The 15,837-nt window shown below is 38.4% G+C and overlaps 1 protein-coding gene across 1 annotated transcript in view; it reads right to left on the reverse strand.

Annotated features, from left to right (window-relative positions):
• Positions 1-15,837, reverse strand: part of PDE5A (phosphodiesterase 5A) — a 45,304-nt gene that overhangs the window by 2,186 nt on the left and 27,281 nt on the right. The window contains exons 9-20 of the mRNA XM_054172537.1: positions 14,897-14,981; positions 12,147-12,322; positions 10,672-10,731; positions 8,469-8,615; positions 8,221-8,346; positions 7,020-7,114; positions 3,766-3,853; positions 2,563-2,663; positions 2,391-2,468; positions 1,345-1,408; positions 732-806; positions 151-234 (exon numbers count right to left, since the gene is read on the reverse strand). Coding sequence (XP_054028512.1) covers positions 151-234; positions 732-806; positions 1,345-1,408; positions 2,391-2,468; positions 2,563-2,663; positions 3,766-3,853; positions 7,020-7,114; positions 8,221-8,346; positions 8,469-8,615; positions 10,672-10,731; positions 12,147-12,322; positions 14,897-14,981 — 1,179 coding nt within the window. The remainder of the gene's footprint in view (positions 1-150; positions 235-731; positions 807-1,344; positions 1,409-2,390; positions 2,469-2,562; positions 2,664-3,765; positions 3,854-7,019; positions 7,115-8,220; positions 8,347-8,468; positions 8,616-10,671; positions 10,732-12,146; positions 12,323-14,896; positions 14,982-15,837) is intronic.

Genomic DNA, 15,837 nt, shown 5'->3' on the forward strand with positions numbered 1-15,837 from the left:
CCTCAGTTACTGAGTGCAATGCAAAACTACAAGATGACAATTCCAGATCATCCTTTTGTGGCCAGTGTTTTCTATCACCATCTGTTAGAAGGCTACAATGAGCAGTTTATCTGGAGCTAGATATTTGCAATTCTTTCTTAGGCACCATACCTCATACAGCTGCAAACAAACAGCATCTATAAATCCAACCTGCATGCTGGGAATTTTATTTTTCTTCTCCCTGTTCATTAGGTCCTGCAGATAAGAAGTAAACAAGCTCTGTGTTTAAATGCATTAGATAAAACAGAACAAAACAAAACCCAAAGAGGCAGTCTGGAATTAAAAGCAGGAACTTAAAAAGCACAGCAAGCTTAGCACAGCAGGTTATCAGTACATGTGTTGTAATGCAGGTAATTTGACTGCATGATTTGCCTTAGGAGATTGCCTCTGGACTGACAGAGCCCAAAAAGACAAGCTCACTGGTATTGGATAGGTTGCAAATAGGTACCAATTTAGGAATGTATTTTCAAGACAATTTAGTAATACCAATTTAGGAAGAAATAATGCTGTCTGCTCTTCTGGCTCAGAGATGACAACACACCATTGGTGTTTGGGAACTGCAGGGAAGACAGAAGAGGAGTTGCTTCTGTATTATGATCAATGGGAGAAATTGTGGCTTTTGAAAGGAAAGTGAAGTGCTCTTTGTAGAAGCAATTTTGAAAGGGGTGATTCTGCATGATTCTGCCACTTACTGTTGGTTCTATGTTGAGTTCCTTCCGCTCTTTATCTCCTTGATCAAAGAATTCAGTAGCTACAAGCTCAGCAATCTGTAAGAGATTTCATACATTAACAAATCTAACAACTCTAGAAGTTTGCTTGCTGCCTATAATCAAAACTGTTTCCTATGTTTCCTATCTCTCCATAGGATATATCAAATTGGGACCTCTCAAAATAAGACTCTTCAGCTTAACAGCTAGCTTTTAGAATTTTTCATGCACAGGTGTGCACAAATAGAACACCTGTTTGTGCTGATACTTACTCAGACAAACCAAAGTGAATAAAATGGCACTTAGGCACTGGTAACAGTTGGAACAATCAACACATAGATAGTGTGTTCTATCAACTGATTGCCTTGTTGGAAAGCACAAAGATTTCTGATTTACCTACAGATTATGGTGATACAGCTAAATGCACAGACCTTGCTACAAAGACCTGAGCAAATCTTCACTCCACATACAGCACTTTGAAGGATTGCCTCCTAAGGCTCTGCATCCCACCATTGGCTTTGCAATAAGGACTAAATGAAGGAAGGAGAAGCTGTTAAGTGGAATTTGTATTTAGCAAATCTTAAAGTTAAGCATATACCCGTTGCTGAACTGGCCATGGTTTGGTGATGGCTGATAAATCACAAGCAGTCATCAGCATTGCTCTGTTGAAAAAACAGAAAGAAATTTCTGAATGACTGCATTGTGAAAGTCAGGTGATTAGTAAAATAGAATATAAAGGAACATCAAAGTCAGAAAACCAAGAGAAATTAAAGCACAGTTATAAAGGTATCCAAGGCACTCAGTGATGTGGTAGACTTTCACCTGTCTGAAATGGGCATACAGAACTGAGTAAATGTGGACTGGCTGGCTCACTTGGAGACTTTGGTCAAATGAGCTCTTTCATTCTATTTGCTCCAGGACATACCACATTTATTTATTTCTGCCCAGAGAGGTTGTGGAGCATCCTCCTCTGGAGACATTAAAACCCACCTGGATGCATTCATGTGTGGCCTGCTCTAGGTGATCCTGCTTTGGCAGGGGATTTGGACTTGATCTCTGGAGGTCCCTTCCAATCCCTAGCATTCTACGATTTCTGACATTAGCAGTGACTTCCATCTTATTGACAGTATGAGGGCAAAGGATTGAGATAGAAATAGACGTAGAACATGACTAAATTAGATTGGTCTTTAAAGGCACTGATTTGAAGTAGGGCATAATTTCTTTCTGAGACAGCCTGTGTAAGCTTGCTCTTCTGCAGCTGTGTATTACAATATGTGTCTCTAGTCTTCATCTTTGTTTTTCACTACTGCCAGTAAAGAAATAGCTTCAAAGTAAACTACTAGTCCTGCATCTTTAGCTTTGGGTTTCAGCAATTCAGTATTTCAGTAGGACAGGAACTCTAGAGTCTTTCAGAAGAACATAAATGCTCATGTAACTTCATGTGCTACTTACTTAGTATACAGCTTGCAGACTTTAGTAAGTTAAAGCCAGGAAGTCATTCAGTGACCTGTGTGTCAGTCCCACTTTGTAAAGGGCTCAGAGAACACAGATCTGCTGGGTTTAATGAAATTCACAGCAAGATGGCATGGAAAATTTGGTACTTAGTAATATTAATGACTTCTTCATCATTCTGCATTTACTTACAAAAAAAGCTCTTTCTGTGTAGGATCTTCCCAATTAAATTGCTTCTTCCTTAGAAGTTCAAAAAATTCTCCTCTCCTCCTTTAAAAGAAGTAAACCAAAAAGATTTTGTAGGATGCTGACACAATCCAAACATCCAGCAATGACTCTCCAACCAGGCCGGCCTCTGACTTACTTTATGTATAGGGCGAGGTCTGTGGCAAGAATGGCTTGCTTTATCATTTTCAGAGTGGCCTTGTATTCTTCAATGGAAAGGCTGCTGAGAATCTGATTTCCCTTTACAAAAAAACCAAAACCAGTGTTAGGAGTAAAATGAACAACAGCACTTCAGTCTGCTAAAGTCTCTCTTAGATACTAAATCCTTATGAACTGCTTGCTGAAACCTGATGTCATTCTTCTGCACTGCTGCCGTTCACAGATTCACCAATTTAAAAATAAAAATTCCATTCTTCTTGAGTAATGACAGCCACCCAGCAACAGCTTAGTAATTGACTAACTCAAAATGAAACTGCAAGCAGAGCAGCCTCAAAGACTTTTAAGTCCATTTCATTCATCAAAATTAAATTTGCCACTAGCTGTATCGTAACATTTGTCTTTCCCCACCCTCCCTGAAGCAGATCTGTAATAGCTTCCAGCACCTGCCTGTACAATTCATGTAAATGATAATGTTGTCCTTTTCTGAAGCAACATATGTAACAAGCTCAGAAGCCCACTGTTAAAGCACTAATGGTGGAGCTGGTGAAATGGCATCTGGCCTCCACTTTTTACCCTATATTATCCTGTCTGAATAGGAAAGAATCATTACAACATAGAGGAGGCTGGAAGTGCCATACTGGAGATACAAAATGAGCAGTGAAAATATACTGCTTTGCAATGAGTGTGCGTGCTGAATAACGGCTCTCAGAATTAGTTAATATAAACCAAGAAGATTGCAGTTTTATTTGTATATTTACTTAACTTAGGTTTGGCTTCACTTTGGAATGTCAACATCAGCAGTGTTTGGCTTGGTCTCATCGGGACTGCTTTGTGTATGTGTAGGCCGGAATGCTTTTTCAAATGAGAGCAAGGACTTGGTTTGTTTGGTGATTCAGAAGAGGTCATGAAAATGGCAACAAAGCCTTTTTTCCCCTTTGCTCCAAGTAAGCAGGTATTCCAGAGGATATTAGCAAGGCTTCCCTTATCAGGCAACACTTGGAAAGGTTTGGTGGCACTCAGCAATGAAACTGTGATTTCAAAACTGCTGCATTTGCTTTCTTTACCCAAAAAGGAATGAAGATCTCTTAGGAATGTATAAGGGTGGGAATGTGTCCAAAAGCTAAAAATAAGGAGTAAAATAGGGAATAGTTTCCTTCAGCATACAGGAAAATGTAGCACTCACTGGACTGTTGAGGATCATAAGGCATTGATCAAAGTGATGATGCTCCATGATTGAGTGGCAATAGAGCTGAGCCAGTGGATGTTCGCTTCTGAGGATTAAAAGGACCCATCAGATGGAGAAATTAAGTTAAACATAATACTAATCCAGACATAACTTCCATTTTAATGTCCTCTTATCATTAGCAGTTTAGCCCTCCTCCCCCATGCTTGTTTTTGACCAGTTCCATTCCCTTTCTCTGTAACTGGCCAAACAAAATGAATGCACAGTTAAAAGACAATGCTGTCACTTTGGCAGAGCACCAGCAACTTTGTTTTTCTGCCTTCTGTTACCTGTAGAGACCAGGTGTACACAAGGAATTAAGAGTTTATAAAGTTCTTGTATGAAAAGGAAAGGTGATGGTTTGGGTTTTTTTTTAAAACATTTTAAACTCCTGCCTGGTGCATTTAGTCAGCTCAGCTACTGAGCTCTTAAGTCATACTGCCCGCTGCTACCATGGAAAATCCCTGCTGACCTCAGTGCAGGGCCCAAAATGTAAAGCAAGTAATCTCCCATCATTAGTAACTGTACTGGTACTTCATTCATCACTTCTCTCTTCAGGACCAAACTACTGCATTATCCTTGCCTACCCTTTGCCCAGGGTAAAATCCAAAAGGGAAACAAGGTTTCTGCTTGTAGGTTCTACTCCAGGCAGTGAAAACCATCACAAAACCAACTGTGTGGATGCAGAACTTAAAGCCCTCTTAGTCTAGAAAATAGAATTTACTGTTTGAGCAGCTTTAGACATAATACAGAAAGTCCTCCTTACTGAGAATTTCCAATTTACCCATTCCTCATTGCATAATACAGTTGTTAACTTTTGCTGCTGTATCTTCATTTTAGCCCCTGGTCCCACATTGTTTATGTCATCTCTTCAACTGAATCGAGATTCTTTTGGAAGTCTGTTTTGCTGCTGATCCTGAATCCGTTACTCTAATTATAATCTGACCCACAAATGTTTAATCATGTAAGAAATTCTATTTTAGCATATAGTTCCATGGGACCTTTTGTATGGTTAAGGATCATTCACATGAGTTAATGGTTGCAGGATTGGGTCCCTGTGTCAGTGAGTGCATACAGAGACTCAAATAAATGTCATAAGAGGAGACTCGGGGGATTTAAGAAGCACAAAAATGCGGAGAGAAAGATGGAAAGACAAACAAAAACACGGAAAGGGAGATTAAAGGCTGCAAGCCCCTGAGGATTATGGGCTGGCTGCCCAGCACCTCCTCTGAGACCACTGCAAGAGTATAGAGCAAGTATGCTTGCGTGTTTCTGCGAGGAAACAAATTGTAGGATGGTGCCAACACATGCTGGGTGAAATTCCCATTGAGTTAAGTGGGATGCATACTGTGTCCCCTAAAGTTCATCCTGACTGTGAAGAGAAATATGTGAGAAATAGCTTAGGTTATCTTCCCAAGTACTGCACCAAGCCAGAGCTTGCTCAGTACTTCCAGACCCTGGCTGTCTGGGAAGATGCAAATGCTACAAATAAACTCAGGTCCTTCTTCTGTAGTACACCACAGTTCTGTTAAACCACCACATCAGGCCAAGGGACACCACTGCTTTCTGAACACAGTAGTTTGGTTATTCAGTTTTCATACTCAGTCCTTGCCTACTTTACTTGTGGGTTTGGAAGCGAAAAAAAACAACGGCATATCTACCAAAAGACCTTTTAGCAGTTCATTTCCTGTAATTTGTACTGCCAGAACCATTTTAATTTTTGAAACCTAGTTGCATAATAAAAGAATCATATGCTAAGTATCCACTCTCACTGTCTCCGAGAAAGAAGCAAAAAGGATCTGTTCCTGGAAAAAATAACCTTTTGTTCAGATTTAAATGAGGGATTTAAAAACAAAATTCATACAACTTTCTATTGAATTATTAAGCTGTAGTCATCTCTGCTTGACAGTGTGTGTGAATGTTAGATTTTGCTGTCTATAACACTTTCCCAGGACATTTCTGAGAGGAGATGACGCATCTCCAGATGTCTTCCAGGAAATTTATTTTTAAATAAATAAAGCAAAAAATAGCTAGCTGGTTCCAATCACTGCAAGGCTGCAGTGACTGCTGGAATCCCCTACTAGGGAACTAGAAAAAGGTTATTCTTTTGTGGAGTTTTGGGGTTAGTTTGGGTTTTCATGTTTTACACATCTGTCTTAGTGTTATTCTTAAGATATATCTGAAAGCAGGAATTCTGCTTCAGCTTACTTATTTTCTGCCTTTCAGTATTCTCTGCCTCAAGTAAACTTTTCCTCCCCTAGTATCTTACTTTACACACAGCGAGAACAGCAGACCACTTCTTCCAAAGGTAGCTTCAAAACCACTCTCCAGCTCTGCCAGAAAAAGATACAAGTCTACATTTCTGGGTATCTTTTCCCCATCTCTGGTCAGATCAGGACACATTGCCATATCACAGTATATACCATTTTTAAGTCAAGCTGGTTATTTAATCAAAGAATCACAGACTGTTAATTGAAGTGAATACAAAATTCACTGGAAAATACAGCTTGGGCAGGTCTGAAACTGTTAATTAAAAAACCAAGAACTTTTAGTTATAAATTAAAATATGAAAAACATTTCAGAAGAGATCAGATTTTGGTAAGTTTTGAAGTCAAGCATTTGATTTAGTAAAAATACTTTGTTTCAAGGTTTTAAACCATATTTTTACTTTTTCACTTTGTTATGCAGAATTGATCAATGTTAAAGAGTACAGACAATGCCAAATCAATTTTTAATGTTTACCTTATCCAAATCAACGTGAAATGGCTAAATCATGAGTAAAACAATCAGAGTTCAAAATGGCAGGGAGACACCTTTGTGTCAGATGGCTGCAGATCTCAGGTCTGTGCTAGCCCAGACTGGACAGGAACCAGCTGGTTGGGCAGGGAGCAATCTGAAAAGCTGCCACTGTCCCTTAGAAGCTAGGACCTTCTGCTGTCACTGCATGGGAAGTGGGGGATGGGACATCCAGAACAGGAGCAGGAAGATGCTATCCCTGCAGAGTCTAGAGTTCCCTTCATCTGCCATCCCTGTTAGTGCAGCTGAGGTTCTGCATCTTTACTTTGGACCCCTTGAATGTTTCAGGCTGTTCCTGCACTTCCTGCTTCATACCAACCCACTCCTTTGTACAGCCTCACATCATCAAATCAATTCAGTTGTACTTAGTTTAACTGTGTGATTTTGGTAATAATTTCTTTAACTTCTCTCAGACTCACCTTTGTATATAAGAGTTGTTCACTCCCCTGTGATCCAAATCATGGCTTAGAGTTGCTATCAGCAGTGCCAGTGTTTCTAAGTCAGTCAGCTTGCTCTATATGTGAAGAGTAGTATAAGCAGTGAGTTAGCTTTGTGTTTCTCCTAAGAAGATGTGTCCCCCAGTGTTTGCTTTCTCCCTCAAACTATAGAAAATTGGGAGATTTATTTTCAATGCTGTTCTGACTCCAGAATCTAGGACCTGAAAATCAGTGTGGAGTGAATCCAAAGTAGTTAGGAATGAAGCAATTTATGGAAATTGCACTGGAGATGGACAGGGTTCCAAAAATAGCAAACAAGCTATCAGGATCATCAGAGATTGCTAGACTGCACACAGAGCAAACTACCATGCCCTTCAGTGCAGAAGAAATACGAAAGCCCTTGCCTTTGTCTATTCCAGCACCTTTTGTCTTGGTTTGTTGGTTGTTTTTTTTGAGTGAGACAAAGTTTGTAGAAGGGAATGCCTCTTCTTTGTTGCTATTAGGGTTTGGTCTACAAAGAACATTTAATTATTCTCTCAGAAGTGCTACTGTAAAATAGCACAAATAATTGGTTACAATTATCTGTAATAAAACTGAAGAACCACATTCATTCAGAACAGAAACAGTTTGCTTTCTTCAAAAATACAACCCCAAAACTTAAAAACATGCATAAGAAAAATCTTGAATCATTATCTTTTTTGAGTATCATCTAGCCCTTCAGTATTTGTAATAAAGAATGACTAGGTTGCTTTTAAAATTATTATGTGTCTATTATGTGCCTAATGCTGTAGTCAGCTTCTCTGTTCAAACTTAAAATATTTCCTGTTGAATGCCATAGGGAACATCTGAAATAAGGTCAGTCCTTATCTTCTCCACCTTTTTGACTTGTTCAAGCATGAGCATTAACTTTAAAAAGGACATAATCATTTACATGCCTTATATGAGATATTCCCATTGGGAACATACACCTGATCATTTCCAGGGGATTTAACTGAAACTGGGTACATAACAACACAACAATTTCACAAACCAAGCCGGTAAAGTCTTTAGCACAAATATTTGGATTACACTGGCAATACCACAGAATGATGAACATTTTACTGAGATGAGAATCAGAACTATGCATCTTTTATATAAACTATTTAGCTAAAAGACTCTTAAAAGTAGAAACAGCAAAATGTACCTGAATTTTACCAGATTTTAAAGCAGCAAACATGCACTGTGCTGTGTTAAAGGCATGTCTCCAATTGTGATAAGCAACGTTTTTCCGGTAATTTTTCTTTACACTTAAAATCCATCTGCAGAGAACCTTTAAGAAACAGCATCACAAGGTTAGCTGTAAATGTATTAGAAATCCATTTGACTATTCTCCTGATTTTCTAATACTGAAGTTGTCTCTTCAGGTGAAGCAGTATTTGACAGCATTTATACCTCATGCTTCATTTGGAAATTTTGCACCAGGTTGAGGTCTGTGAACATGCGAATTGTACACAATGTTGTTTCATAATCTGAGAGCTCAAAATCACTGAAGTTGAAGTCAGTTAGGTTGAGAGATTGTGCAGATGGTACCACAGCAGCCTAGAGAAGAATAAGAGAACACAGCTTAGCACTAGGAAAGAGAAAGTGTAACATAAACATCTGCTTTTTCAACACAGTAGTAGTGAGATGCTAAATATTACCTTCAGATTATACTGATGATTACTTCTCATTTATCTTTCCTTAACCTTTCTTGTTTAATGTTACTTGATTTCCACTGTTCAGTCTGTTAGCTAAATCACTCATGACAAATTGTAACCAAGAGAAATGTGTAAATGCATGAAACTGGGAGGTTGAGAAAATAAGGTAGTGACAGTTTTATGGATGTGCAGACATCAAAATCTGTAACTGTGGACATTTTTCTGAAGACGGTAAGGAAAGATGTCAGTAGAGCAGAATTCCTAACAGAATCCACTTTGAGTGATATGGTAATCAGAACATGTCTATAGGTAGAGCTTTCAGAGGGCTAGAAACTGGAAAAATTAGGGTTCACCTTTGGACAATGGTTTTGATGTCATAAACTGTGCTCTAGAAAGCTGACACTGATATGAAAACCTGTGTCACAATCTATTGTGACTATTGTACTATTAGATGTAGCATGCCAGTTAGCTCTCCCCATAATTACGTGTACCAATCTCTACTCCGTATGTTTGCTTTTATCTTTCCTGTGTGTCAGAACATCCTGAAAGATTATGAAAAATAGTATTTACACAAGAAAAACAAAACACCACATTCTTACACATTTGTTGTATTATTATTTTAGTGTCCCTCAGTTTGGATTCATGTACATTGCCTACAAGCATTTGAAAGAACCACCAGGCTCGTATGTTCAGTGCAACCTTTCAGGAACTCTAATGGCATAATTCTGAAAAACTGCAAGTGCAGTCTGGTATTTCATGGGGAAAGGGGCTGGAAGGACACAGGAGGAACTCAAGAGAACACTTCATGCCTGTGTACTAACTTCATTCATAATTTATCTCTCCGTGCCTTGATGTCCTGCCTTTGACAGCCACATTTCATTTCAGCGGAGGCAAAAAGACCTACAATCTATAGCTATTCAAGTATTATTGAACTGGATTAGATATTTCCTCTTTCATTTTCTGAAGCCAGTAGAGCCATCTGCCCCCATTTTACAGCATGCAAGTACATTAGCTATTTTAATTTCAAATTACTGAACAATGATCAACTTTTGTAGTCACTGACCAAACTACAACCTCTTGCTCAATTTCACCACCTGGTCTCCATGCTGGTCTTGTCAATGCCTCTTTATCAATAGGCAGCTGTGTGGTAGGACAAAGGTTCAAAATCTGTGTGACACTGATCATTCTAGAACTAGTGGCACCTTGTTTGTCCAGTCCATTCCCATACTACCCAGCTTGTGGTTCGTTATGCCTACCTTCCTCTGCATCCCTCCATCTCTCTCACTTTTCTTTTGTATGGCAGGAGCAATCTTATTTCTACAGATAGTCTGCTCCAACAGAAAAGAATTGGAGAGGCTAAGCAAAAGCTGTATTTTGAACTACACTAGAAATCCCAGTTGTAGTTATTCCTTAGGCAGTGGTTTCTAGACACAGAATTAAACATGAGCAGAACAGGACACTGCACAGAAAAGTAAACCAAAAAAAAATAAAATGTTGCATTAACAATTAAATACAGAACTTCTGTGTAAGAACTTCTGTGTAAGGGCATAAAACTGCACCCACACTTGGGATGCTGGGAAGGTACCAAAGATATAAAATATACAACACTCGGAGTTAGCTGCAGAAAGAAAAAGTTCTCAACATTTTGCTTCTACAATACTTTGTGAGTTGATACTAACATTCCATCAGCTGTTCCTGTCACTTGAACTCCTGAGGTACACTTCAGGTTCTCCAGTAATTGCAGTTCTCTGTATCTCCCATCTCTGTATCTCCCACTGTAGCATGTCCTTTTTGTGTGATATACTGATTCAACTCAGGAACTGCTTGATCTAAGCTTCACTGTAATTTTTCTTTCTGGAAGATGTGCTTCCGCATGTTTAGGGATCAGATCTGTGTAAAGACTGCCCTTTGTTGTATTTATGGAATGTTTCTAAAGTAATAGTAAAAAATTCAATTACCACTGTTACCTGCAGCTCCCTCGTTTCCTCCTCAGCAGCAGAAGCGTGGTAGGAAAGAACCTGCAGAAAGAGAAGAGCAGCCCTTAGTACAAACAAAAAAACCAATGTGATAAAGATGTATTTTTCCTAAAGCATAATTTTCAGCTTGCATCAGCATTGCATTTGCTGAGGAAATCTAGTGTCCATGAAGGGCCCACACTGGTTTTAAGAGAGGTATCTGCAAGCTTTCACAAACTTCCCACAGCACAGAATCATCTTAAGATAATTAGGCCACAAAACCGTAAATAGTTTCTATAAAAGAGCAAAGAACTCTGATTTTCTCATTGGAAAGTTTTCATGCCCCACTTTCAAAGACAAATAATACATGAATGTAACAGCTGTAATGATGAGCCTAACATTGTTGCCATAATAATCTTTTCAGGAGTTTATTTAGATGTAAAATTAAATTTTGCCCTAACTGAAACTTGGCAACAAAGTCTGAAAGACAGTAAGTTTGTTTTGAATTACAAAAGAAGCTCATCTTATTTAGCTGTTGAGAACACAGGTCATGAAAATGTTATGGAGGGTTTTAGCAACTGGAGACCGACTTTTGTTGTAAAGAAGCCATCTTGTATACCAATTTATAATGTCTGGACTTCCTGTATTATCTATAAAGTGTACAGTAGAAGAGAGATTTGCTATTTCACCAGATAAACAAGCAGCTCTTTTTTTAAAGCAGTGAAATTATGTTGACAATAATTTTACTGCCTTTTTATTTGACATGACTTAATACAGGTTTATTTGAGTTCTTGTAGAGGCTATGGTGTGCATAATCCCCATTTGAGGAATTTTGCAAACACTTTTTACATAATGAATGTTATGATATCCAAAGTCTACAAATTTTTCACTTTAAGCTTCCAGTTATCATCTCTGAGTAGTTTAGCTGCTGAGGCTAAAGCTCTCTTCAAGTATTAAACTTAACAGTACCCAATTCAAAGATGAGACCATATGACATTCATCCTGATACGGTTTGATGGAGTCTGAGGAAATTGCTGAAAACCTACAATAATGCTGCTGTTACTCCACAAACTAGTTTGTCTAAAGGATGGAGCCAAAATCATCACAGAAAACCTCAGACAAGAAAAGAAAGTCCCTAATCCCCCAAACTATTTCCTCTTCCTACGCAAGACAACAAACCCACTATGTTGCCAATGTGTAGCCTCATGGAGAGGAACAGACTGATTCAGCTCACCACTAAATCTTATGAGTAAACTTAAAATACAATACCAATAAAAGAGTCTGCTGGCAGATATGGGAAAAAAAAAAACCACAGAAAAATTCCTGTGCAACTCCACAGGCCAACTGATGTTCTGGGGGAGAGCAACTTCTCTGGCTACTTCTGTGAGTAGCCACACTTACGTATAGAACAGATAGGGTCTGGAGAAAATTCGGATCTGTTTAGGGCTAATTAAGGACCACCTAGATTTTGGGCTCACCTCTAATGTCACCATCTGTTTGGCCATGGCTCTCTCTACAGCTTCATACATCTGTGTATTCTGGATGCCCAAGCCACAAAAGATGACAAATGCTTCCAGGAACTGTTCATCATTTCTGTTGAAAGCTTTGATATTGCCTGAGTTTTCTTCCCTCTTATTCACAAGCTGGCAAACCCCTATGCCAGGACATAGAAATTAGAAGAAGTAATACATGTGACATATTATATAGAACATCAAGAAAAAAATTTGAGTCTAGAACAGTTTAGCCCACAGTGGAAACCACTAAGATACAAAGCTTTTAGAGTAATTTCACTGTATTAAATAATAGATGCTAAAATTCTGTATATGACTTAGTAGACTTGAAAGTATTCATTAGGGTTTGTAAATCAAAAAATGTAGGCCTTTACAGACTTGATTATCTTGTGATGTTCTAGGGTCATTTTCATCCTAACTTTTATTATTAATAATATTCTAGATTGATTTAATCCCTGAAGACAATTTCTCCTTTGGAGGCTCATTAAATTTCTGTAGCCATGCCAAAAGAATGTCTATGAAAGTCAGAACAGTGGTACACAAAGTTTTGACTTCCTTACTTGAGTCAGTGCTGGAAATATTTTAAAAAATAATGAATTAGACAGGAAGCCCAAGCTGAGGCTCAGAGCTTAAGTATAGGCACTGAGTTGATGAGGCTGTGATTGAATTCCAGCTTGCTCCAAGGAATACTGAAATTATTGAAAAGCGTCTTACTGAATTCAGCTGGTTAGATTCAAACTTATTGATAGTTGCATCTGTTTTCTGTTCAGAACTTCTGGACTTTTCTGCCCACGTGTCATGAAAGGTCTGATAGGTCATTTCTGCCAAACCTTGCTGCAACTTAAATCCCTGACACCATTTCAGGCAGAGGGAAATTCACACATATACCTCTCTATAGTTTTACCTAGCAGATGGCAATTTCTGCTAAGAAATCAGAGTATTAATTAAAGCAGCTGCATTGTAAGTATATGTTGATTTTGGGTAAAACTGCTGTGGGGGTGACGAATGTCTTAAACAAATCCAAATGTTCTCCCACTCTCATCAATGTGAGTACTAAGAGTTCCAGGCACAAAAGCTAGTGTTTCTCTGGCCAACTGCAAATAATAATCCCAGTGAAAATAGTAGCTTCAAACTAAAAATTCTGAGAGAAATTACTAAATGAAAAGCCTTCATTTTCTATAAACCACTGTTGCATACTGGTTTGTGTACCTTGCATGCTTTATGAAGAACATTTTGCAGGAGAAAGAATCAAATATTGAATACGTATTTAGCCGGTGAAAGAGAAGACAACTACTTAGCATGGTGTTTCCAGATACTTAAGAGCTTTTACATTTTCTTGCATCAGCAGAGCTACTCCTAATTAACACAGGATATACGAACAGAATCTGAATGCCTTACACTTCACCGTAAGGTCAGGGAGGCTGGATTTGCTCGCTGCTATGGGTAGGGAAGAAATTATAATGTACCAACAGTGAACATAATCAGCAGCTACTGTAAGGTCTTGTCAGTGTTAAACGTTTTCTGTATGAAAGGATTTCCAGCATTTTAGTACTCCATATGTACAGACTAAAAAAGCTCATTAAGATTTTTAATTAAAAGGACAAAAAAGTCTTTGAGGGAGCAAATGTGCATCTTTCCTGATCCAGTAGGTAGAAAAACTGAAAAAAAGAATGATCACACACATGCAAACTGTGTTTTTAGAAGAACACTGGCCTTGCAGGTAGAAGTTTTAATGTCTGTTGACAAAGTAATGCTGTCCTGTTTCCAGATTGTGTCTATTTAGGGAACTTATTTTAGTATTACAGTCTCCTCTAAAGAGATCAGTAAAAATAATATAACTGTAGCTGTAAACTGTTGTGGCAGGATTCTGAACAGTAATGGACTGAGATGACTAGATACTTGAATGATAGTAAAAATAGATAATGCCAGCAGATCCTCATCTGCTGGCATCTGTTTCACTAAGAACAAGATAAACTTTCCCTGGGAAAAAGAAGCTAACTTATACAACTCTACAGGAAAACCTCACAAAACTCATTTTCAGATCTCTCTTTAGTACTGTTTATGACATTTTAATTATTTCCATAGCAACTGTGATGTAATGAACGCAATATTAAGACTCAACAGAGAATAAGCCACAAAACCAAATGAATTCTTAAAAGAGACATCATTTGGGTGCACATGAATGCTTCAGGTGGAAGCAGGCACCTCCAAAGGACAATTCATAGCACCCAAACTGCACAGCAGCAGGCACAGATCTTTCTGTAGCTGAGTTACTTGAGGAGACTGTCAATGTCTGTGCAGTTCAGCTTGCCTTTCCACATGCCAGCACTGTGCCAAAAAGTCCAGCATTACAGACAGCTCAGGCCTCAAAACCTTATTTACTGATTTATGTCTTCCTTCCACTGCCTTGTAAAAGATCTTCACAAACCACACTAGTAACTGACACTCTAAACAGGAAGCAATGAAAATTAATTTTACTTACAAAAAATTTCTGAATGCAAAAAAGCTATAAAAATGGTGAACTATCACAGGAGTATTGTAGGTACTTGGTTCCTTATTAGGTAAGCAATTTACAGCCAAGGTTGCAGTGGACTTACTAGTTAAAAACAAGATAATTAAGGATCTTTTCTCCTGGATTGAAATTCCATTTTGCTGAGATTTTACTGTGGAGCACAAAAATGTCTCTATAAAAGGTATATTTGTTTTAAGGTACCTACCTATCACTTTATTCTTTTTTCCATTTTTTATTGGTGTGCACAGCAAACTCTTTATGTGTTGACTTTCATTTTCTGCGTTATCATTCTGTTAAACAAACAAACAAATACAATTTTAACGACCAATGTTCAAGTGGCTGAAAAATCCATAGATCTGGGATCTACAACTACTGTTGGCTTACAGAGTTTGCACATCTGTGTCTGGACGGTCTAATAAACACTGTCTGATACGGGCTTTGGTGAATGGTCATATGGTGAATGGTAGTGATGCTAGTCTTTGTTCATTGGGAGTTTGGAGTGACTGTGCAATTGTGCTAAAAATGTGCTCATTGGGTAATAGATTCTTCCATTAGAAGGAACTACTTGCATTAAAACTTTTCACCAAGACAAAGTGTTCCACTCAGTGCAGCTGCAAAGAGATTTGATGGGCTTTGGGACACCTTTTTACCTTCATCAGGGAACTGATCTCTCCCCTTCCCAGCAGGTCCCCTCACTTGCAGTATGGTGATGTAAGGAACAGATGGCATAAAAGAAGAGTAATACCTGACATTAAGCTAATTGTGCACTTATGGCACTGAAATTTTCAGAAAATCTTTTGGTTTGTTTGAGATGCCTTGATTAGTCCACCAACACAATGAAAGGGGGCTTAGTGGAGACTGAATTATGACTCAAAGAACAACAGGAGAATTACCACCAACTAGGTCTACCAAAGACCTTTTATCATCTCTCATGCTCCAAGATAACAGAATTTACTGGGGGGATGAGGTTACAGGGTAGAACAAAAAGACAATGCATTTTTTTTTCCAAATACCTGGTGAGAAAAGGACATACTTCTGCTCTAAAATCTCCTGGAATAAAGTGAAGTACATTTGGCCCCCTCTCTAATTGTCTGTGAGACATAAATGGATACACACTACCACATCAAAAGGTTATTTTGTGGGGGG

Source organism: Dryobates pubescens, chromosome 24 (assembly GCF_014839835.1).
Source record: "Dryobates pubescens isolate bDryPub1 chromosome 24, bDryPub1.pri, whole genome shotgun sequence".
NCBI classification, from domain to species: domain Eukaryota; kingdom Metazoa; phylum Chordata; class Aves; order Piciformes; family Picidae; genus Dryobates; species Dryobates pubescens.